General features: G+C 45.5%; 2 protein-coding genes across 2 annotated transcripts in view; one reads left to right on the top strand and one right to left on the bottom strand.

Moving 5' to 3' along the window:
- AURKA (aurora kinase A) overlaps positions 1 to 23,515 on the top strand; it is a 239,049-nt gene that overhangs the window by 21,502 nt on the left and 194,032 nt on the right. The window lies entirely within an intron of this gene.
- Positions 1,143 to 23,515, bottom strand: part of CASS4 (Cas scaffold protein family member 4) — a 58,581-nt gene continuing 36,208 nt past the window's right edge. The window contains exons 2-8 of the mRNA XM_068264477.1: positions 20,359 to 20,793; positions 16,087 to 16,197; positions 13,508 to 13,648; positions 11,638 to 12,960; positions 10,758 to 10,835; positions 8,585 to 8,665; positions 1,143 to 4,265 (exon numbers count right to left, since the gene is read on the bottom strand). Of these exons, the coding sequence (XP_068120578.1) occupies positions 3,849 to 4,265; positions 8,585 to 8,665; positions 10,758 to 10,835; positions 11,638 to 12,960; positions 13,508 to 13,648; positions 16,087 to 16,197; positions 20,359 to 20,793 (2,586 nt within the window). The 3' untranslated portion in view covers positions 1,143 to 3,848. The remainder of the gene's footprint in view (positions 4,266 to 8,584; positions 8,666 to 10,757; positions 10,836 to 11,637; positions 12,961 to 13,507; positions 13,649 to 16,086; positions 16,198 to 20,358; positions 20,794 to 23,515) is intronic.

The following is a 23,515-nucleotide window of genomic DNA, read 5'->3' as shown; positions in this document are numbered from 1 at the left end:
ACTGAGAGACCATTTATTATTTACCCTTAACTAAAAAGCAATTAAGGGAAGACAAGTGGGGGCCGGGGAAGGCTGTAAATCTTACTCCAGTTCAGCTATTTTCCGAGGCAAAGAGGAATATATGGTACTATAAGAGCCTGAATTACCAGTGCTCTGTAAAGGTGGCCATACACTGGTTGATTTGCCATCAGATCGACCAACAGATAGATCCCTCTCTGATCGAATCTGATCAGAGAGGGATAGTATGGCTGCCTTTACTGCAAACAGATTGTGAATCGATTTCAGCATGAAACCGATTCACCATCTGTGAAGCTGCCGCTGCCCCCCCTGCATACATTACCTGATCCAGCTGGCGTGAGTCCCCCGGTCTCCGCTGTCTACTTCTCCGCTCTGGGCTCCAGGGCTGCAGCTTCACTGTACTTCCTGATTGGGGAAGTTTAAACAGTAGAGGGCGCACTACTGTTTAAACTTCCTGTCGGGACAGGAAGAAGTGAAGCCTTCCGGAGCCCAGCGGAGAAGGAGCAGCGATGACAGCAGGGATACGCGCCGGCGGAGCAGGTAATGTATTGCCACTAGCGTCGGTCATCGGACATTGGAACAACGATATGGACGCACTCCCGACCCGCCGGCGATCAAACGAAATCTTCTGCATGGACGGATAGACGGGAACGATCGATTTTGGATAGAAATCGATCGTTCGGTCAGCGTTTGCGCAACGATTTCATATCGGCGGGAAAATCGTAAAGTGTATGGGCCCCTTAAGTGTGTCATACGCAGATTCAGAAAGCAAAAACCAGCTACATGCTATGCATATAAGGAGCCTCCTGCCTCTCCATCCCTCCTCTCTCTATAGGACAGGGCATGTAACCTCCCCTCTCCATAGGACAGTACATGCAGCCTCCTGCCCCTCCTCTCTCCATACATACAGGATGCAGCCTGCTGCCTCTCCTCCCCTCTCCATAGTACAGTACATAGTACAGTCCATAGTACAAAACGCTAGCGATTGTGCTAGCGATTTGTAGTGGGTTCCAGGCCTAAGGACTGATTGCATATATTACCAGGCAGGGTTTACCTTAGATCCTTACACAATCTCTTGTAATAAAAACTAGAACAACCCAAACAATGTTTTTACAGAACCACTTTATATTAAATACACATTCTATCAAAATACACATACATTGAGAATAGAAAGTCTGTACATTACTTCACTTTAAAACAAACCTTTACAGTATAAGAATGAGGCTAGCAACGAGTTTTGCCACAAACACGTCAGACCAATGTGTGACCATTTTGTTTTCATGTGATGACAAGAGCAGACCGCACATACTGGACCTTCACAGATCGTGCGTGACTAAAAAGCACCATATGTTTGCCGGAGAGTGGAGGGAATGAAAAATGTTTTAGTATCGGGTTCTCTTAAATTCTTCACTAAACTCTCTAAGCAGAATGAAGATTATGGCCTCAATTCACTAAAGGCAGTTTGGTTAAATCATTTAGGTTGGTAAAATACCGCATTCAGTATTTTACACTTTTTTTTCCAAATTCACTAAGATTTCCCACATGCAGTAGAAGTTCGGTTATATACCGAAAAAAAAACATGCTTCAATTCACTAAGTCCTGCTCAGTAAAGGCGCGTACACATGCCGTACTTCTTCAAACGACGGGTCCGTCAGACCCTCCCGCGGAGCGGTCGTTCTGCCGACAGTTGCACGTGAGTACAAGCTGTCGGCAGACTGATGAGACTGTTTTTTGACTGATCTGCTCAGCTTGTACTCACGTGCAACTGTCAACAGAACGACGGCACAACGGGAGGGTCTGATGGACCCATCGTTTGAAGAAGTACGGCGTGTGTACGCGCCTTAAGTCTCACCAGCTGTGGAGCAGGTCAGGAAGCCAGCTATCATCTTCTCTTACTAGTCGGTGCATGAGCTGGTCTATATTCTGACCAGTGCATTCCCTTAGATGTGCATTTATGCTATCTACAGAGAGCTTTTCTGTGTATCGGTAAGCCTTTTTAAATGTCTCCTTCTCCTGCTCTGCCGTTGTGAAGTCCCACACGCCAGAGTATCGGATCAAATGAGGTGAGAAGCGGGCTGTGTGGCTCTCCCTATCGGCTACCTGGCTCCCCCTATAAGCTGTCTGCTACATCTGTCAATGTCACATGGAAATTGTGAGTTACCGGCTGGTCATAGCTGGATATAAATACAGAACACTTTTACTTGATTTAAGTCGGTAATATACGTCAGTAGTTGGTACTTTTGCTTTTCAGTGCGGTAACAGGGTTAGTGAATTGGAATTTGGCAAAGTGATCAGTAAAGTCAGCCGTTTTCTGCATTACTGAATGTGGTAATGCTTACTGAATTGAGGCCATTGTGATTTAGAATACAGTGAAGAGCTAAAGGAGACCTTCAGGTAAAATGTTACGAAGTACAAGTTATTTCCATATAAGTATAGTTGATAAATTTGAAGCTACAGTACATAACTTTGCAAAAAATTAGCATCAGGTCAAATTTATTAGAATCTTGTTGACTAACTCTTCATAGAAATAGGGGAAATGCAACCCAAACTGGCTTCCGAAAGCAATTGAGTGGTTAGACGTCTCTGGCATTCCTTCTAAACAGGGCTGTGGAGTTGGAGTCGGAGGTAAATCGGTGATTTCAAAAACTGAGGTTTCGGAGTTGGATGATTTTTGTACCAACTCCACGGCCCTGGTAAGTATTAGACTAGGGAGTCGAGGAGCCGGAGTCATTTTGGGTACCTGGAGTCGAAGTCAATGGTTTCATAAAGTGAAGATGATTTTTAAACCGATTCCACAGCCCTGCTTTTAAACATGAGAATGTAGGTGGTTCAGCAGGTTAACATTCACCTAGGAAGATTATCTTTCTCTGTATATATTTAGCCTCTAATGCCCCGCTCCAGAGAAAGGTCTTAGAAATACCTTTGAAGGCAGTATCTATACTTTGTGACCTTCATTCCTTCCCGCCCTTTCCTGTTTATACAAAGAGGGGCTCCACCAGCCTCCCCACCCCATGCTCACAAAATCCCTAGTGAGATGGTGACACATGAAGGCTTTTTATCGGATTCCTTCAAGAGGGGAGCCACAGTGCCATAGTGGTGGGCTGGTCTCTAGCACTTCCTTTTGAGTGGGTGCAAGGTGTGTGTTCTACACAATCTCTTTTTGTGGAGGGACTTTCATAGCCACCAGCCACCCATTTCTGTTGGAGGTGTAAGTTTAGTTATTGTGTGGGGGTTACATGGGGAAAGTGGTACAAGATCTCTGGGATGTAGTGAACGGGCAGCGTGGGGATAACCTGTCACTCATCCTTCCTGTACGTCCCTTTGAAAGGGAGGTGTAAAGCAAGAAGGGGGTGGAGTCCAGACTCCAGAAAACCAAGCAAGTGGATGAAGGGACAGCACAGTCTGTTGATAGAGTGGTCACATGACCTCTGTAGGTGTGAGGGGGGGTTTGGGGAGGTGGAAAAAATGTATAGGTGGACATATTCTTATTTCATAAATCACAATGAACCATATCCCAAGACAGAGCTTTTACCAGTACCATCAAAAAGTTTCACTTTGTCTGTTCTGTATTGTGCCATTTTGCCAAGACTGCTTGTCTTGCCACTGCTGTCTTTTTCCATGGAAATTCATTTCCTGGCAACATGGGTGAGGATTAAGAACACTTTCGCAGTTTATGATCGGCCATCTTTTGACACTTAAGGAGGTTTTGCTCCGGCCCTTCCAATTAGTTTCATCGTCATGGTCTTTAGTCCCCCACAATCCATGTTGCCTTTACATAACCAGTCAGAGTAAGAAGTCAATAAATTAAAATGTCACCAGTAGGGTCTCCATCACTCTAGCATGGCCCTGAAAACCTGCGCGTAATCGGACAGTTCATTCGTCCTGTGCTTAAGTTCCTGCATGGTGGCAGTGTCGGGGTACTGGATGGCGGCCGTTTTGGTCGCGACGGCCAAGTTCTTCAGCAGGCCACAGAGTTCACTGCTCTTGTGTAGGACATCGTTCCGGGCTTCGCTGGACTGTACGTCCTGGCACAGCATGTCTACCAACTTCTGACCCACCATGATGATCAACTTGCCGTGAGTTATGAATACTTCGGGGGTCTCGTTTTTGCTCAGGCTATCGCTAAAGTTTCTGATAGCCTTCTGTAGCGCACCAAAGTACAGGTAACACTGCTCAGACAAAGCCAGTTTCTTTATTGGTTCTGGTTTTTGTAGCAAGGTTGGCTTGTTTGGAGGTACCGGTGGTCCCTAGAGCAAAAAAAAAAAAAAAGTCATTTTTCCTGTTTAATATCAGATTGATTTCACAATTAAACTTTGAAATTACTTTTAAAGTGGACCTGAACTCTTGCACAGGACAGAAGGAAAACAGAGATAAATGCACCCTGTATGTATTTAAATAGTTTAGCCTGTCTAATTCCCCTCTCATCTGTGTCTAAGTACAAGTTGTAATTTGATCCCTCAGCTGTGTCAGCAGCCTTCCCAGGGTAGAGAGTTAATTGGTAAACACAGGATGTTCATATATCTTCTTCCATTAAAGCAAGAAGCAGTAGTAGTTGTATAAGCTGTAACAAAGAAATAATTTTCTTTAAAGTTACCGGTAATATGCTGTTGCGTATCTCTTAGAGAGAGAAAGTTCTCAGTTCAGGTCCGCTCTAAGGCGGAACCGGATATAAAAAAACAACAACAAAGTTTCACTTACCTGGGGCTTCTGCCAGCCCCTTGCAGCCGTCCTGTGCCGCGCCGGTCCTCCACGATCCTCCGTTCTCCCCCCGCCAGCTTTCAGTATCGCCGACGCGGCAACTGTGCACACGTGCCCCGGGCCACGCGTATCTACCTCCGCAATATTAGCGCAGGACACTATTGTGGGCGGGAACGCATAGAAAGATAGGCGTGGCTGTCATGGATAGTACCGAAAGCAGCTGGCGGCGGAAGAACGGAGAATTGTGGAGGACAGGACGGCTGGCAGAAGCCCCAAGTAAGTGAAACAGTTTTTTATTATTTTTTATATCCAGTTCCACTTTAAGCCTAAGATGCTTTCCAATATACCCTTCCCCCCAGCATTTACTACCAATGGTTTCCTTATAGTAATTTACAATATGTTAAATTAATGTAGCACTAACCATACAATCTTAATTGTACAACATCTTACCACATCTGTGAGTATTTTTTAGGTTGTTTAGTTGTTCTGACAAACCAAGTGGCAGTGGTAAGATGGTAAAATAAAGACTGTATGGTTAATGGTCAGCTTCAAAGTACACACACATACATAATTACTGTTTCCTGCAGGGATCGGGTCTCGATCTCTTGGGCGACAGTTTAAGGCCTAGTTCTGTACAAACGCGTTGCTAGCCTGTTGGCTAGGGACATGTACTGTTTCTATGGAGGGGGGAGGAGGTACAACAGCATGCGCAGGATGGAGCAGGTGGGGTGGAGTAGGAGAATAGTACTTGCGACCCTTGATGATCCATCAGGCTGATTACCTGCATTTCAAAGGGGGGTCAAGGACCACTGTACACAAGTTAGGTTCCAGGCAGAGGCGGCCCTGACCAGTCTAGTACATACGACTGATGCAACCCCAACCGGCTGCCTTGGCCAAGAACCATCTGGCGTGTGTAAATGCACCCCACTTTTTTTAGGTTGGTCACTCCTGCATTCATAACACCCTAATGATCAAAGGTGAACAGGCCCGGGTCATACGGCTGTCCGCAGTACAGCGCTGCAGTAGATCGCAGCGCTGTACACCAATCACCGCTGTCTAACAGTCTCCCAGCGGCGATCGCCTCTGTGAGACTGAAGGCGGAGCAGGGATGCGCGCACATCGGGGCGCGCGAGCTCGCGCAAACCATGCCCCAAAGACCTTACGCCAATCGGCGTTAGGCGGTCCTGGGGCTGCCGCCGGAGCCACGCCCATTGGCGTGACGCGGTCGGCAAGTGGTTAAAGGGAATCTGAAGTGAAAATAAACTTATGATATAATGATTTGTATGTGTAGTACAGAAATAAAACATTAAGAGCAGAGACATAAGGGCTTGTTCACTTTACTGACATAAGGGCTTCAGCGCTTTACTGATTGCCAGCGATCAGCATAGCGCTGCTACTAAAGTATTCCCATGGATACCTTCACACTGCAGCGGTTGCGATTGCAATCAATCACAAACACGCTGCATTCAGCGTTCCAAGGGCGATTGAGCTGTGATTCTCGTTCTATTGATCGGGAATCACAAGCGCAAATTGCGCTTCAATCACAAGATTTTGTTTAAAATCACAATTGCTGAGCTGACCGCGATCGCGGGCTAGCTGCGCTCCAAGCAGAGTGTGAACTTAACCCTCAGTCTAATATTGTTTCCAGTACAGGAAGAGTTAAGAAACCCCAGTTCTCTATGCAAAAGAGCCACTGATTTAAAGGGAGGGTCCACGGAGTTGGTTAAAAAAATAAAAATGCTAATCCACTTACCTGGAGCTTCCTCCAGCCCGTGGCAGGCAGGACGTGGCGTCGACGCCGCTTCGGAGGCTCCCGGTCTTCTCACGTGGCTCACCTGACCTGGCCAGGCCGACTTCCTGTTCGGGCTTCTGCTTGCGCTCCAACGTGCATCTCACGCGGTCGCGCTGACGTCATCGGACTGTACTGCGCAGGCTCAGAACTACAGCGCCTGCGCAGTACAGCCTGGAGGACGTCCGATGACGTCAGCGCAACGGTGTGAGATGCACGTTGGAGCGCACAAGATCCCGACCTGGAAGCCGGCCTGGCCAGGTCAGGTGAGCCACCGGAGAAGACCAGGGGCCTCTGGAGCGGCGTCGAGGGCACGTCCTGCCTGCCACGGGCTGGAGGAAGCCCCAGGTAAGTGGATTAGTATTTTTATTTTTTTAACCAACTCCGTGGACCCTCCCTTTAAATCAGTGGCTCTTTTGCATAGCGAACTGGGGTTTCTTAACCCTTCCTGTACTGGAAACAATATTAGACTGAGGGTTAGTTCACACTCTGTGCTTGTAGCGCGGCTAGCCCGCGATCGCGGTCAGCTCAGCAATTGTGATTTTAAACAAAATCTTGGAGGAAACCCCAGGTAAGTGGATTAGTATTTTTATTTTTTTAACTAACTCCGTGAACCCTCCCTTTAAAACTGAAGCAGCAGAGAGCTCTGTCTTCTGAAGCTTATTATCTCAAGTGTCTATCACTGTATTTTGTTTTTTTCTGCAGAGGAAAGTTCAAAAGTTCACTAGCCTGCTCTGTGAAATCATTTAGAATGCTGAGTAATGTGTAAACTGCAAATATTAGATAATAATGCTATGTTATAAAAAGACAAATAAAAAAAACTATATAACTGAAGATAAAAATATGAGAATATTTTCTTTGCTACAAATGTTCTATTAATTATCCATACTACACAACCAATTCATTATATCATCATTTTTTTCCCGCTTCAGTGTTACTTTAAAGCACTTACGAGGTCAAAAATCAAAATTTTGATCTTTACCTGTTTAATATTTGATTCCCTAGGTGTGTTCCAATGCGCCCTCCGTTCTAATCCGCCTCAAAAGTATCCTTTTTATTCCCCCCAGGCTGCGACCCGACCCCACAGCACGGGTCGTCTCCTATGCCACATTCAAGATGGCCGCCGCAAAGATCAGCGGCTGCGCAGTACGCATGGCGGAGAGTGCGGCTGCGCAGCTCTCCGCCCTCGCTGTGAGCGCGCCCGCTGTCACACTAGGAGGACGTTGACAGCGAGTACGTGGCTGGGCGAGGGCGGAGAGCTGCGCAGCCGCACTCTCCACCATGCGTACTGCGCAGCCGTGGATCTTTGCAGCGGCCATCTTGAATGTGGCATAGGAGACGACCCGTGCTGTGGGGTCGGGTCGCAGCCTGGGGGGAATAAAAAGGATACCTTTGAGGCGGATTAGAACGGAGGGCGCATTTGAACACACCTATGGAATCAAATATTAAACAGGTAAAGATCAAAATTTCGATTTTTGACCTCGTAAGTCCTTTAAAGGTATCATCAGGGAAATGAAAAAAATGAGCTTTACTTACCTGGGGCTTCCTCCAGCCCCTGGCAGCTGATCTGTCCCTCGCCGCAGCTCTAGAGTCTGGGGATCCCCTCAGTTTCAGAAGCCGACCTCGCCAGGTTGACATCTACTGCGCCTGTGCAGAACACTCAGACCAGGTGCGAGGGATTGACATCGGCGCTCGTGCAGGCGCAGTAGATGCAGACCTGGCGAGGTCGGCATCTGAAACGGAGGGGATCGTGGGACCCCTGAGCTGCGGCGAGGGCACAAGACAGCTGCCAGGGGCTAGAGGAAGCCCCAGGTAAGTAAAGCTCATTTTTTTTTTCATTTTGCTGATGATTCCTTTAACAAACGATTCCTCTAAATACACCTCTCTGACAGTCCGGCTGTCCTTGGTGGGTTTTGAGGCTTTACATCAGTAGAGTGTGTGGCATTACTAAGGAGCTTGGGACCCCAGTGCAAGTTTTACATGGGGCCCCAAGATCCTTAGTAACACCACTGCCTCCTGTGCTATACAGAAGTTAGATACCAGCCCCCATTTTTTAGACATGAAATACGCAACGCTTACCTTTGGCGAACCCGCGCTGTTTTTTCCATCAGGCCGATCGTTTGAGAGTGTCCGTGAATCAGGCCTCAGCCATCCTTTCCTCTTGGGAAAAAAGTAAGAAAATTATTACACTCTGTAAATTTACCTTTCCACAATCTTTCATATTCAGGTCAGCATTGATGCAAATAAAGAAAAACATATATTTTTGTAAATATTTTGATACATTTTTTCAATAACTCATTACATGTTGCACCTCAAGAATACTATAGCTCCAAAAATAGGAAATATAGCCCGATACCGCTTGGTTGATTCACCACATTTCATGACATTTGAGGCCCCTTGCGCTGCACCGCGGTACACTTCCCCGCTGCAAGGGCCATTCAAGTCTACGGAGACTTGCACAGTTTGCAGACGCAGTATCAAAATAGCTGCAATGTGGATGCAAAGTGTGCAGCGCGCTACCTTATGATCCGTGACTACCGCACAGATTATGCAGTAATGCAAGTCAATGGGTGACGCAGTAAATGTGCAGGACATTCGAATGATGTGCTTCCTGCCCAGCAGGAAGTACGTCACTAGCTGGGGGCGGGCCTATATCAACCTGTCTCCGCACTGTGGCACAGGGTCATATAAAGTCTGATTTATGCGGTGCTTGCACCACATCCCACTGGTAATATTAAGTGTGCAACCTGCCTGAAAGCTATGACATGGTTGTGGTGCAAAAGATGGTACAGAACTTTGTTGAATCGCCAGAATTTGGTTTTAAAGTTTCACTATTTAGGCATTGTTAAAGGACAACTGACCTGAGAGGGATATGGAGGCTGCCATATTTATTTCTTGTTAAACAATACCAGTTGTCTGGTTATCCTGCTGATATTCTGGAAACATTAGTGTCTGAATCACACACCTTAACCACTTGAGGACCAGAGGTTTACACCCCCCTAGTGACCAGGCCATTTTTTACAATTCTGCACTTCACAGATTTAACGGCTTATTGCTCGGTCATACAACTTAGTACCCAAATGAATTTTACCTCCTTTTCTTCTCACTAATAGAGCTTTCTATTGGTGGAATTTGATTGCTGCTGGATTTTTTTTTCTATTAATTAAAAATGATTATTATAAAAAAAAACTATTTCTTTTATTCCCCCAATTAGCCCTAGACTACATCACATACACTACACATTACATACAAAGGCATTTGATAGGGATTAGATTGCGTCATTCGGAGGGACAGTTTAGTGGCAAGGTTTTCCTCTGTACAGTGCTGCGCTAGATCGCAGAGCTGTACACATGTTATTTATCATTTTACATGTAATAACAACCTGCCAGCTCCGATCGTGGGCTAGCAGGCTGATCGCAGCGGCCCCCTGTGTTTACTGCTCGAGCGAAGGTTCCCTGCAAATCTCGCTCCTTGCGAGATCACTCTATATGGCGTATTGAGGAATGACAGAACCACTCAGGGGTGTAACTAGAAATCACAGGGCCCCCTGTGAAACTTTGGATGCCCCCCGACCCCCCCCCCCCCCCCCCCCCGGCCTTCTCTCCGTGCAGACTCCTCAAGCATCACTACAGAACACAGCACTTGGGGAGGGGTAGAAAGGCTGGAGGCAGAACAGGTTGTACACAAGATCCTGCTGTTCACTGAATAGGGACTGTCTACAAATCATTGTCTGCAAAACTTTGTAGGATTCCTTATCAGTGGCTGAGCAGATGCAGTCATCAGAACAACTAAGCAAAGAGCAGAATGTTTTTTTCTCTCCTTTCACTTAGTTGTCAGTCTGTCAGGACGGGGCCCCCTGTGGCTTCTGGGCCCCCCTGTGGCTGCATCCCTTGCAGGGTCTATTGTTATGCCCCTGGAACCACTCTGTGGCCGCCATCCTGCGTTAGGCAGTCGCAGAGAGGTTAAACAAGCATGCAGCAAATCCCAACAGACTTCAGTCAGAGCACTTGATCTGCATGCTTGTTTAGGGTCTATGGCTAAAAGTATTTAGCCTGGTACACACTTTTAATTATGATTGGCCAATCACTGTCCAATTTTACTGCTTGCAGTGTTAGGGAGTATTTCCCAAGGCCTCCTTACTAAATAGGTTCCAGCTTACTGAACAGGAAGAGGCGAGATTCGAACCCAGGTCTCCTGTGTCAGAGGCAGAGCCACTCATTGCATAAAACATATTTTCTGTTTGAAGACTTACCTTTTCTTCAGGGCTGGTCTTACTTTCAAGCTGCTGCATGGGTGACAGATTCTGCATTTTCTCAAAATCTTCTTTTTTCTGTCAAAAAAAAAAACAGATGTAAAAATGTAGAAGTTGAACTTTATAGTAAATGTGTCGCTTTTTAGTAGAGAGGAAACTCCCATCCTCCAAGCAGCTGTTTCCAAGATAATGGGAGTTGTTTTATCATCCTTCCCAGATAAGGTTGCGTACACACAGCCAATTTTATTGGCCAATTTTACCACCGCTGTTTAGTATGAGGACCAACAGGTTTTGAATACTTTACTATGAACAGATTGCGTAGGTAAACTCTCATACTACTATGAAAAAATTGACCAATCAAAATTGGATGTGTGTACTAGTTCAGTATCAGTCAGAAGCTGATCATTCCACACACAAAATAATGTTATTTGCAGTAATAGGAAGTCCTTTTATCTTGTAACCAGCTGCTCCTTTAAAGCGGACCTGAACTCAGAACTTCCTCTCAGCTCTACAAGAAAAGCAACAACATAATAAGCCTTTAAAGAAAAACATTTCTTTGTTACAGCTGACACAAATCCTGCAATGAATCTGCAGTGTGTCCACTTCCTGTTTTGATGGAAGCAGACATAGGGTTAACAGTCTGTGTTTACAAATTAGCTGCTTTGCCGAGGCAGACAGCTGACAGAGCTGAGAGATCAAAGTACACTTGGGCTAAAATCCCAGTCCCTAGCTTCCTCTGGTGCCACCGAGGGTAGTGAGAGGGATTTTAACACTGCAGAGCTGGGTAACAATAAAAACCTAAGAGGGAATCTAAAGATTCCTTACTTTAAAAAGATTTGGTTGGATTTACATGAGACTTTACTATTGGTTGAAGCTTTACCTGCAGATAAACATATCCACCATCTTCTATAGCTTTCTGTCTTGATAGCTGGTATTTCTTTTCTTTATCCTTGTTTTTCTCTTCCGTTCTGTTAACACAAGATTCCTGAAGGACCTTCGAGTCTTGCCGTAATGGCACCTGTGGCTTCGGAGACAATGGCTTTGGCCTCTTGTCTGTTTCTTGCTTCTTGAATAAAAGCTTTCCGTTAGCAATGATGATGGAGACAAACCTCTTAATGTCCTCAGGTATTGTCCTGGCCACCATGACAAACTGGTCAAGGTCGTCTGGTGTTGTGCGGGGCTTATTAATGACCAGTGCCTGCAGAGACCAACTGCAGAGCTCTATGGTCTCCTGATTCCTGGAGAGAGTCTGAAAGGAGTCCGAGAGAGTTTGTAACTGGTTATTAATTCGGACTTGTATATTAATGTCCGTTACGTGAGTTGTGTTGGCCTTAATGGTCTGGGCAAAGTCAATAAATTGCCTCAACGATGAAACAATACTGTTAACAGCTTTGTGAATGTCCTCCAGGTTTGTCTGCATGTTTTCTTGAAGTCTCCACTTACTGCTGACAAAGATCATGAGGCTCGCAATGGAACTGGAAACCCTTTCCTGTAGCTCAGTTATCTTCTTGATGACCATTTCCTGCTCCAAGACCATCTCATTGGAGTTCTCATCTGCAGTAGACAAATTAAAAGACTCACTAGAAGCAGTTGATGAAGTAGATAAGGTGCTTGTCCGACTCTCTGAACTGGACACCGATAACCTGTCATATTCCAGCTTATGCAGAGATGGCTTGTTCTTAGGAAGAGGTGGAGGAACATCGTAAATCTGGACACTGCACACTGAGCTGCTCTTTGACGGCGAGCAAACCTGTGATGCTCTTGGGATGTCATAGACATTTTCCTTGGAGTCACTCTGCTCCATCTTTGGCTTTTCAAGCTTTGAGGACACTTTTTGCAAACTTCCATTCTGATGCAAAGAGGAAATGTCACGAGGAGTTGGGATGTCATAAAGACACATGCTGGCTGGTAATGACTTATTCTGCCCTGGCGGGATATCATAGATTTGACTAGATGAACTGTCACTCTCTGTCTTGGAATGGACAGGCCCATACCGAGTTGGTGGAATATCATAAACCATATTTTGATCTATGGAAATTTTTCGGCAATTGGGTTTCAAGTTGTTTCTCTCAGGGGACAAAGGAACATTGTAGATCCAGTCTGACTTGCGAAGGTTTGGCAGAGTGTTATAATGAGTAGCGACAGGTGGGGTATCACTCCTGCTTCTCGAAAGCAGTGTTCCGGTCGGTGGGACATCGTATATCTGTAAACAATACGTATTATTATTATTACAGAATTGGCATTTGAACTATTATTAACAACCAACTTGAATCTAAACTGTTTTCATAGTTATGATAGAATTGAGAACTTTAGCAAGTTACTGTTGTAGACACCCAAGTTGTAAGTGTTTAGCCACCAGTGGCTGGATAGTGTACATATAACAGAAAACCTGTGTGTGTGTGTGTGTGTGTGTGTGTGTGTACAGTGCTTGTACCTAAGCTGCTACCTAAATATGCCCATGAGGATTCATACAGGCTACATTAAAGAGGAACTTGAACCAAGGACTGAACTTCATTCCAATCAGTAGCCGATACACCCTTTCCCACAAAAATCTTTACCTAGATCACCAGGGGACTCTGTGTTGCTGATGTTGTACTGAAACCCCTCCCACAGAGTGATGTCAGGGCCATGGTCCTGACAGTTTGCTGTCTGTGAACTTCGTTGCATTGTGGGAAATAACACCTTTTTCCAACTGCCAAGCAAGCATTACCTCCCTCTGTGCATAGAACTCTCAGTAACGAACGACTTACATTGGAATCTTTAGAGCCCTTGATGTTGCCCCTCTCTGGGGTGTCCGGACTGGAGGGCATGTCATAGATCTGCTGTTGTTGCCCGGGCTCAGCAGAGGGGAATGGAGATCGCCCACTGACCGGAGACGGCGTTCCTCCTCTCTAAAGATAAACACATCTGTAAGAACATCTCATACAAGACCTGCCATGGGTTTATTATGTCTAATCAATTATATTATATGGTAGCTTTCATTTTGTATGAGGTTAATCCAAAAATAAAAAAATTGCCAACAGAAAAGTTAGTGCCCCCCCCCCCCCCCCCCAAATATTTTTCTATTTACCTGGTCTGGTTGCCTTTGCCTAACTGCAGAAACTGCACAGTGCCAGCAGGATCGTGAGACTTTTTTTTTTTCAGCTACAATAACAAGCTTAACTCAGCATGCAAATAACAGAAAGCGTCCTATGTTGGATAAGATGAGACACTATGACCAGAAGGGAAATTTAAAGTTTTTAGCAGGAGGTTTTTTTGGTCTTTTTTAACCCCTTACACACTCCTAGAAGTTCTGATTCACCATGAGCTTGCTAGACAATATGTAACTTTATTGTCATTTTAACTGCTATTGTAAGAATTTTGCCACCTTCACTATTTCTCCAAATTCAAAGGGATTTAACAGAGTGAGACAAGTTTTCTATGAATCTAGCGCCCAATTAGGTAAATTTGAGAATTATTTGCTTAATTGGTAAATTAGCATTCTTTGCTACCAAGCAATTTAATAAACATTTACATCCACTGCTAACGTGTCGCTTATAATGGCCATTGGCGTAGATAATGCTGACTTTGCAGAATTATGCAAATTTATGCAGCTCGAAAATGAACCAATCGTATATCTTGTAAGATGGGATAGGATTGGTCCACTTTCAGACTGCTTTTTGCACACAAAATCTACACAATCCTGCATCAAGTTGGAATTATCTACATCTCACTGAACATCCCTAGCGGCCAATGCTGTCCAATTATTTTTTAATAGATTAGACATGAGATTTGATATAAAGCTAATTTAATGAAAATCTATTTAAACTATGAAGCTTTCACACATTATTATATCAAAATACCTATCAGTTATAAAGATCGGAAAAAGCGGTTTGTGCTGCCACCGATATTGACTGAAACCGGCAGCTAGATTAGCTGTGGAGGTTTATCAGTCACTGCGCCACACGCAGCTTCCAGATTATTCTTTGATCAGTAAATGCCGGAGACGAGACTAAAGCAGCACATCAGAGAGTTTCTCTGTGCAGGCTTCAGTGATTGTAAGTAGAAGAGGGCTCATTATGATCACAGAAGGGCTACTTGAATTAACTAGATATAACATACACATGGGACCTGTGATATACACACATTTAATTTCTGTCACCTTTAGCGATCGCTAATCAGTCATTAGGGCAACAGCTTTGGGAACCGATTTCAGAGTCGAGGAGTGTGTGTGCGCTATACTATGAAGAGGAGAGGAGGGAGGAGGGACAATGGGCAGTAAACAAGTAAAGGTGGCCGTACATCAGGTGACTTGGTGGGCGATCGACCATCTGATTTGATTATTATAATCGGAATCAAATGAAAATTGGTGTCACCAAGTACATGCCTGACCGACAATGCGATCCAATTTTGGGCTGAAATTGGTCCCATACATCGGTCAGACATTCTTCAGGATGTCGGCCCATTGTGGTCAGTCAGGCACGCAGCAGAAACGCCAATCGATGTCGGAACGAGCAACAAAGCCCCCGGCGCTGTGTTCTCACTGTATAGATCAGTGTTCTCCCCAGGCTCTGTTAGCCGGGTGCTCCACCCGGCTAGTTTTGGTGAGCACCCAGCTGTCGTCATTTCACCACCGCCTCTGCTGTAAGCAGAGTTGTGCAGAGAAGCACCTGCCCTGTATTCCCTCATATCCCCCCCGGCTACTTTTTCATGCCACCCGGCAGTAAAAAAAAAGTCTGGGGAGAACACTGTAGATGTACATGTGTGCATTTATACATTACCTGTCCTTTGTCGCGGTGTGTGTCCGTCTTCCAAATTCCCGCTCTTGAGTTAGCCCCATACACCCCATTGGCGCGTTGCATGATGGCATGACGTCACACGCCACACTGGTGGTGTGTATGGGGCTAATGGAAGAGGGGGATTTAGAAGAAGGGCGGACACCGCGACACAGGACAGGTAATGTATAAAATGCACACATTACATACACATTTATACACTAGGGGGACAGCGGCGGGCTCGACCCATTCCCTAGAGATTTCATGCTGAAGTTTATCGGGAAATGGCCTGTGGTGTGGTGCGGCCGACAGATTTCTCTCTAATCAAATTGATAAGAGAGAGATTTGTCTCTTGGCCGAATCTGCCCATCATCACTAGATGTATGCGCACCTTAAGTGGCGTCCTAAAGCATGAGGCACAGAAAAACATTTTAGTCATCTAGCAAACAGCGCAAGATAAAACAGATGTAAAAGACACAGGAGAAGTTTAATTTTAGAACCTCTATCAGTGAAAAAGCGAGAGAGTAATTTTAAGTAGTTAATTTTAGTTAGTCATTCTAAGAATTGCTTGTTACCTGGGTAATGGTTGCTACATTCAGCTTGCAGGGCGGAACATCATATAGCTCTTCCTGGGTGATGCTGATGGCGGTGGAGGCCTTGGCGGCTCGCGGAAGAGTAAACAGGTGCTAAATGCAAGGAAAAAGGCAAAAAAATTACATATCTTTAATCATACCTAACAAACTCTGGCACATGGGCCAAATCTCGACTGCAGTGCCTGCAAATGGTTTCCCCACTTTGCATTATATTTGGCCGCGAGCTCCTGAGCGCAAGCCTATATGGCTAAGTGCTGATACTATGAAGATACATGGTGAACGGAGAGGGGACGCTAGGGAACTGTAGGGGGGAGGGAGGATCACCAGACACCAGGGAACTGTATGAGGGAGTGGGCCACTAGACACCAAGGAAGTGTATAGGGGAGAGAGATGGAACTGTATGGGGGAAGGAGGGGGCTGCTAGACACCAGGGAACTGTATAGGGTAAGGGGGGCACTAGACACCAAGGAATTGAATAGGGGAGGGAGGGGGGCCACTAGACACCATAAAACTGTATAGAGGAGGAAGGGAGACACTAGGGAACTGTATAGGGGAGGGATAGGGCCACCAGACACTGCTGAACTGTATAGAGGAGGGAGGGGGGCAGTAGACACCAGGGAATTGTACAGGGGAGGGAGGGGCCACTAGACACCAGGGAACTGTATAGGGGAAGGAAGGGGAGGCCACTAGACACCAGGGAACTGTATAGGGGAGGGGTGCCCTAGATACCAGGGAACTATATAGGGGAAGGGGGAGAACCACTATACACCAGGTATCTGTGTAGAAGGAGGGGCACACTAGAAACCAGGGAATTCTATAGGGGAGGGAGAGGGAGCACTGGACACCAGTGAGCTGTATAGTGGAAGGAGAAGAGCCACTAGACACCAGGGGACTGTATGGGGGAGGGAGATGGATCACTAGACGCTAGGGAACTGTATAAGGGGGTCCACTAGACCTGGAAGTTGGTCCGCAACTTGGTGCCAGTTTTCAATTTCTGCCCACTATGCATTTGAATTTGACACCCCTGTCTTAAATGAATGTTTTGAAAAGTAAGGGAACATATTAATATATCAAATGGCCCCCAGCTCAAACTTATATCTGTCTTCTGTTTATAATGCAATATAGATTTTGGCACTTGTTTAGCTGCCCATTTTTGACTGGTGAGTACAGTATTCATACTTCAGGTTGTACAGTGTACACAGCACTGCTGCACCTACTTTGCTTAAATCTGTAATGCGATCTTGTGATCATCAAGGCTGCTCAGTAGAGATGGACTAGTCCAAAACCTGCCTGATGGACTAGTCCAAAACCTGCAAGATCTGGCAGACTTATACTGCCTACTACAAGTGACAGTAACATAGGAGAAAAGTCATTTATAGTGCCCTTTACTCTGTACCCAATACACATTTTATACATATGTAATTTAATTTTTCACGATGGTGCTGCTTTAATAAGATAGTAACTCACAAAATGCCATTACTGAAAACACAGCTTGTCCTGTAACAGCTTGTCCATTGCAGAACACAAAAAAACAGCATTTCTATAAATAAAGGGTTTGGCTGAGGGACGGGGATGAGGATGCAGGAATGCCTCGTTCCCGGCAGTGGATGTGAAGTGGAGAGGCCTGCGCACCGTCCTGGTTTTGGCTCTTGTAGAGATGCAGCCCAGCTGCTCCAACAGCTGAGCATGCCAAGAGCTCCAACATTTGTGTTGTGCAGCATCCCCGAGCGTCCCACCAGCGACCGGCTCAATAGCTGCCTGCTGCATCCTCTTCTATCACTGTGGCCACTGCTGGATGTATAAAGTTTAACCACTTAAAGCGGTATCGTCACCATAAAAATCAAATTTCAACAGCAACTGGTCTGAGTGTATTAAGTGATAAAGATGCTAATCCTGTATTCAAAACTTGCAAAACTGTTTCTGCTGTTATGGTTTGTAGTTATCACATACTTTAGGAGCTCTGGCTCTAGTGCCAAACAGTGTCAAATAGTTGAATGCTGGGAATTCTTTTTAACTATAATATATTCCTCCTCTTCCATTTATTTCCCTATCTAGCTGCTTATCAGAAACACCCTCTGATTATTTGTGTTTACAAGCAAGGCTGAGGTGATTCAGTGATTGGATGTGTAAATAAAGAAATAGACAGTGCAGTTCCTAGTATACACCTCAGTGGGAGTGGCTGAAGACTCTGGGAGGAGGGCAGCTAATGAATACACAATGAGAGAGAAGGGAGGGGCGGAAACAAGAGTCAGGGAGGATATGATGTCAGCATTAGCTTGGCAAGATGGCCACTGCCTAGACTAGGATTTTCTACTTTTCCTTTATCAAATTCACAGGAATCATTACGTGGATAGCACAATACATCTGTTATGTAAGTAGAAGTCGTATTTATCTACTTATATATGTGTTTTTTATTTCTAGGTTAGCATGGGTGTGACTTGTTCTTTAAAAGAGAAATTTCGACCAAAAATTTAACTTTATCCCAATCAGTAGCTGATACCCCCTTTTACATGAGAAATCTATTCCTTTTCACAAACAGACCATCAGGGGGTGCTGTATGGCTGATATTGTGGTGAAACCCCTCCCACAAGAAACAAGAAAAGTACGTACTCTTGGCAGTTTCCTGTCTGTGAACCTTGCTGCATTGTGGGAAATAGCTGTTTACAGCTGTTTCCAACTGCCAAAAAACCATGCAGCAGCTACATCACCTGCCAACAGTAAAAATGTCAACATGTAATAAATGTCATAATGTAAATCAGGGATTTAAAAGATTTTACAATGGGCAAACACTGACTAAATCATTTATACATAATTATTGTAAAAATGAAGCACTTTTTTATTAAATTATTTTCACTGGAGTTCCTCTTTAAGGACCACAAGCTTACACCCCCCTAGTGAACAGGCTATTTTTTAATAGCTCGCTGCAGAGCAATACAACTTAGCACACAAAACAAATCTTCCCCCCCACCCCTTTTCTACCCACCAACAGAGATTTCTGTTGGTGGGCTCTGATCTCTGCTGCCAGTTATAGTTTTTTAATTATTTTTTTTGTTATTTAATTTTGAATAAAGATGTGTATTTTTTTATTTTATTTATCCCTCCCTGCCCCGACAGCCAATCGGGGGCAATCCTCTCTCATAGGCATCAGCCTATGAGAGGGGATCACGATCTGAGCCTCTCCAGGGGACAGCCGAGTGACACGGCTGTTCCCAGTACATCGCAGCGCTGTACAATGTAAATAGACGGCAGTTTCGCAGTCTATCAGTCTGCTAGTGGCGATCGCCTCTGGTAGACTGATGACAGAGCGGAGCTCCGTCCCTCAAGCGGGGACACGCTAATCTCCGCCCACCGCTCTTGATGCCTTTTGGCGTTATGCAGTCCTGGGGCTGCCACTTTCCTGACGCCTATCAGCCTTAGGCGGTCGGGAAGGGGTTAAACTCCTCACTCTATCATACACAGCTCTACCTAAGTTGTTTTCTCCATACATTACCCTCATTAATCTCTAGATACCATCCCGCCTGGAACCTTTGCTCCTTCCAGGAGACCCTCTTGTCCCTTAGCTTGGTCATCTCCTCTCACTCCTGCATCCAGGACTTCTCACAAGCATCACCTCAACTTTGACACGCTCTCCTCCATGTGCCCCTCTCTTACAAGTCCAGCCATCATGTGTCCCCCTCTAACAGGTCCAGTCATCACATGTCTTGCTCTTATAGGTCCAGTCATCATGTGTCCCTCTCTTACAAGTCCAGGCATCATGTGTCCCTCTCTAACAGGTCCAGTCATCACATGTCTCGCTCTTACAGGTCCAGCCATCGTATGTCCCCCTCTAACAGGTTCAGACATCATGTGTCCCCCTCTAACAGGTCCAGACATCATGTATGCCCCTTTTACAGGTCCAGTCATAATGTGTACCCCTCTAACAGGTCCAACCATTGTATGTCCCCTTCTAACATGTCCAGCCATTATATGCCCCCCTCTAACAGGTCCAGCCATCATTTGTCCCTTCTAACTGGTCCAGACATCATGTGTCCTCCTCTTACAGGTCCAGTCATCACATGACCCCCTTTAACAGCTCCAACCATTGTATGTTCCCTTCTAACATTTCCAGCCATTATATGTACCCCTCTAACAGGTCCAGCCATATTATGTCCAGCTACAACAGGTTTACGAAACAAGTCAAGGTATAGAAAGTTATGAAAACAGTTTACTACATTATCCTTACGTACTGGTGGTAGCTAATGCACCTTCACTTACCTGATTGGAAGGGCTGCTGGCTTTATCAAAGACTATTTGTGCAGGTGGGGTCAATGGAATCTGGTAGATGTCCCCAGGAGGGGTCTTTGGAGATGTCGGGGTAATGTACAAGTTCCTCATAGGTTCATACATACATCCACCCTCTGTCTTAGGCACGGAAGGTACTTGGTATATGTTTTGCTGGGTTGGCTGGCTTGGACGCCTCCCGAGGGAGTTGTAGGCGAAGCGTGTCCCAGTAGGGTCATTCTGGGGGATGGTGAAGAGTTGTAGGCGGTTTGCTGGCGCCAGGCCTTGCTTGCCATGTAGATAGCACCGCCACCAGCCTTCACTGCCAAAGATGTTCTGCTCCAGCACAGTCAAGATGTCCCCTTTGCGGAAGGCCAGCTCATCTGAGCATTCGGCCTTGTTGTCGTACAATGCTCTAGCCAACATGTTCTGTGGGAGGAAGAACATAACGAGTTACTTTCAACTATGAACTTAGATGGCAAGACACCTTCATCCTGGAGTAACTAAGTATTTGTATTATTATTAATAGCAATATTTAATAGAGAAACTTCACAACTACAAGTGTTATTTTATAACGCAGGGTTCGTTAAACCCGTTTAAAAAAATGAGATCCCAACTGGATACTGTCAAAAGGGGCTAGAACTTCTCATGTACTTTGACTGCTCTGTTGTCCCCCCTGGTGCTATCGTCCCTCACTTCTAGTATTTTGGACTTCCGTGGACCTCCTGGACATTACTGTGAGCCCATGTGGTCCCAGGGACAAAAAATGAAGCACAGCTTAGCTTCTTTACCAGCGAATACCAAGACAACTGAGTCTGTCATGTGACAGTGAGTCACATGACTGAATTTGTTGTTTTGGAGTCTGAGGGGACTGATGACAGCTTCTCATAAATTAAGCATGATTTTTATACTCCAATATCTATTCTGCATGGATGACTGGGTGTTAGGAACAAGAAGGTTCTGCTGAATCCTCCACAAGCGGTTGGCGTGAGCTCTCCTAGGGTGCGGAGTCTAAATATCCACTGGTCTTTACCAGAGCAAGGGATGGTGGACCCCTAGCAGGCAATGGACCACTTTCCTGTCTAGTGGCCACCAGGTCACTACCCCCAGATTTTCCCCACTAGTGTCAAGAGAGAATAGGTGACACAGCGGTGTGAAAGTGCAGTAGTAATAGACGTAGTCAGAGAACAAGCCAAGGGTCAGGACAAGCGGAATTCTTACATAGCTGGGATACAGGCAAAAGATGGTGATAGCTAACCTTAAGCCGACTCCACCCCCCAGTGGTGCCTAACCCTAAGACCCTCCCTGGTTGTTCCTAACCCCTCTGGTGGTGCCCAACCCTAAACCACCACCCTAAACCTTTACCCCCCCCCCCCTACTGCTCTCCGCCCACTATGCAATGCCGCTATTTGCACTTCCACATGCCTTGGCGCCCAGGATTCTATTAGAAGACAATATTTAAAATGATTGCTGATAATTGGGCACCTCCAGGTGCCAAAATGTACCTTGTTTGCTGCATATCGATTTGCGGAAAAGAAGGTACATTTTGGCACCCGATAGTGGCCGCCCAAATTTCCTTTCTTTGCCGCTAATCGTGGCATTTATAATAGGCCCCTATGGTAGCCTGTTTTTTTTTTTTCAAAAGGGCTCCTGCGCCCTTTTTTCCTGCTTCGTTAAGCAGACCAATCTTCCTAGAGCCGGCACGTGATCCACCCATCACCTACTTCCGATGGACAGGAAGATCCCGATCGGTGGGTTGCTGGCCCCTGGTGGTGGGATGTACAACGCTAGGTAAAAGACATGCTTGCTGACCCCAGAAGAGTACACAGAACACTAGAAAGGTTCACATGACAAGCTGGGAATGTTTTCCGAGCAGATGGAAAATGTGTGCGCAGCCTTCAGGTCCACGAGGGTGAGCTGAAAGCCAGGCCGGGGCTCAAGGAAGGAACACTGTGTTAAATGAAAGCAGACCTGTACCGTACACAGGCACATGAAACTCCGGACGGAACTTTGAAGTAGAAAGATAATTATTATCAGGCCTTTCACCGGCTTTCTGTACGAAACAGGCCAAGCGTGTGAAGGGCCTGAATTGCACAATCTTCCCTCTCAGCTGCTGCAGATTTTTAGCATTACTGACCTCTTTATGTAACTGGCTTTAAGAGGTTTTATAACAGAGTTTCTTAAAAACTAAAAAAAAAGAGGGTAAAGTTCAATTGAAGCAAGCGCCATTTTTAGCACCCAGGGCATTTCAACAGCACAATGAAAATGCATGCCGACAAATATGGCTTAGCTTTGAAACAAAAAAACTTCAATTTTACCTCTTCTTTTTACATTTAAAAGTTAAGCAGAGGCTTCTTACCCTACTTTCAAGGCCTGCCCAACCAATTTCAGGCAGATAAGGGCGGATGTTATTATTTTAATGCACACATTAGCAGAGAGCAAACAAAAGGTTGAGGGGGAGAGACATAGGACACTGTGTTTCAAAGAGTTTAGAGAAGCCACAGATGCTATCTTCACACTTTCCCCTGGGTACATAATGAATAGCTAGTAAGGGTGGGGTGGTGGTGGTAAGGCAGCTCCTATAGCTATTAGAAAACAAGAAAACGTAATGGCACTTGGTTCCCTTTAAAGAGGAACTTTACTGAATATAGCATAATGAATAAAATGGATTAAGGGCTGGTGCACACCGGGCGGCTTTTTGGGCGTTTTCAGATCCGCTTGCGGCTGCGGATCTGCTTGGTCAATGTATCTCAATGGGGTGGTGCACACCAGAGCGGCAGGCGTTTTGCGGAAACGAAAAATGCCTGGGTGAGGCATTTTTTGGATTTCGGATGCGTTTCTGCCTCAATGTTAAGTATAGGAAAAACGCAAACCGCTCTGAAAAACGGCACTTCAGAGCGGTTTTGCAGGCGTTTTTGTTACAGAAGCTGTTCAGTAACAGCTTTACTGTAACAATATATGAAATCTACTATACTGAAAACCGCAGCAGCAATCCGCAAAACGCTAGCAAAACGCCTCATAAAAATAAAAAAAAGCGTTTAAAAATCTGCTAGCATTTTGCGGATCTGCTAGCGGGTTTTGGTGTGCACCAGCCCTAATTTGTTTTTGCAATATTCATTTATAAATTATTTAGTCAGTGTTTGCCCATTGT

The sequence above is a fragment of the Hyperolius riggenbachi genome, chromosome 12 (genome assembly GCF_040937935.1).
Source record: "Hyperolius riggenbachi isolate aHypRig1 chromosome 12, aHypRig1.pri, whole genome shotgun sequence".
Lineage (NCBI taxonomy): Eukaryota > Metazoa > Chordata > Amphibia > Anura > Hyperoliidae > Hyperolius > Hyperolius riggenbachi.
Note: the sequence above shows the minus strand (reverse complement) of the source record. Positions and strands in the feature narration are given on the sequence as shown.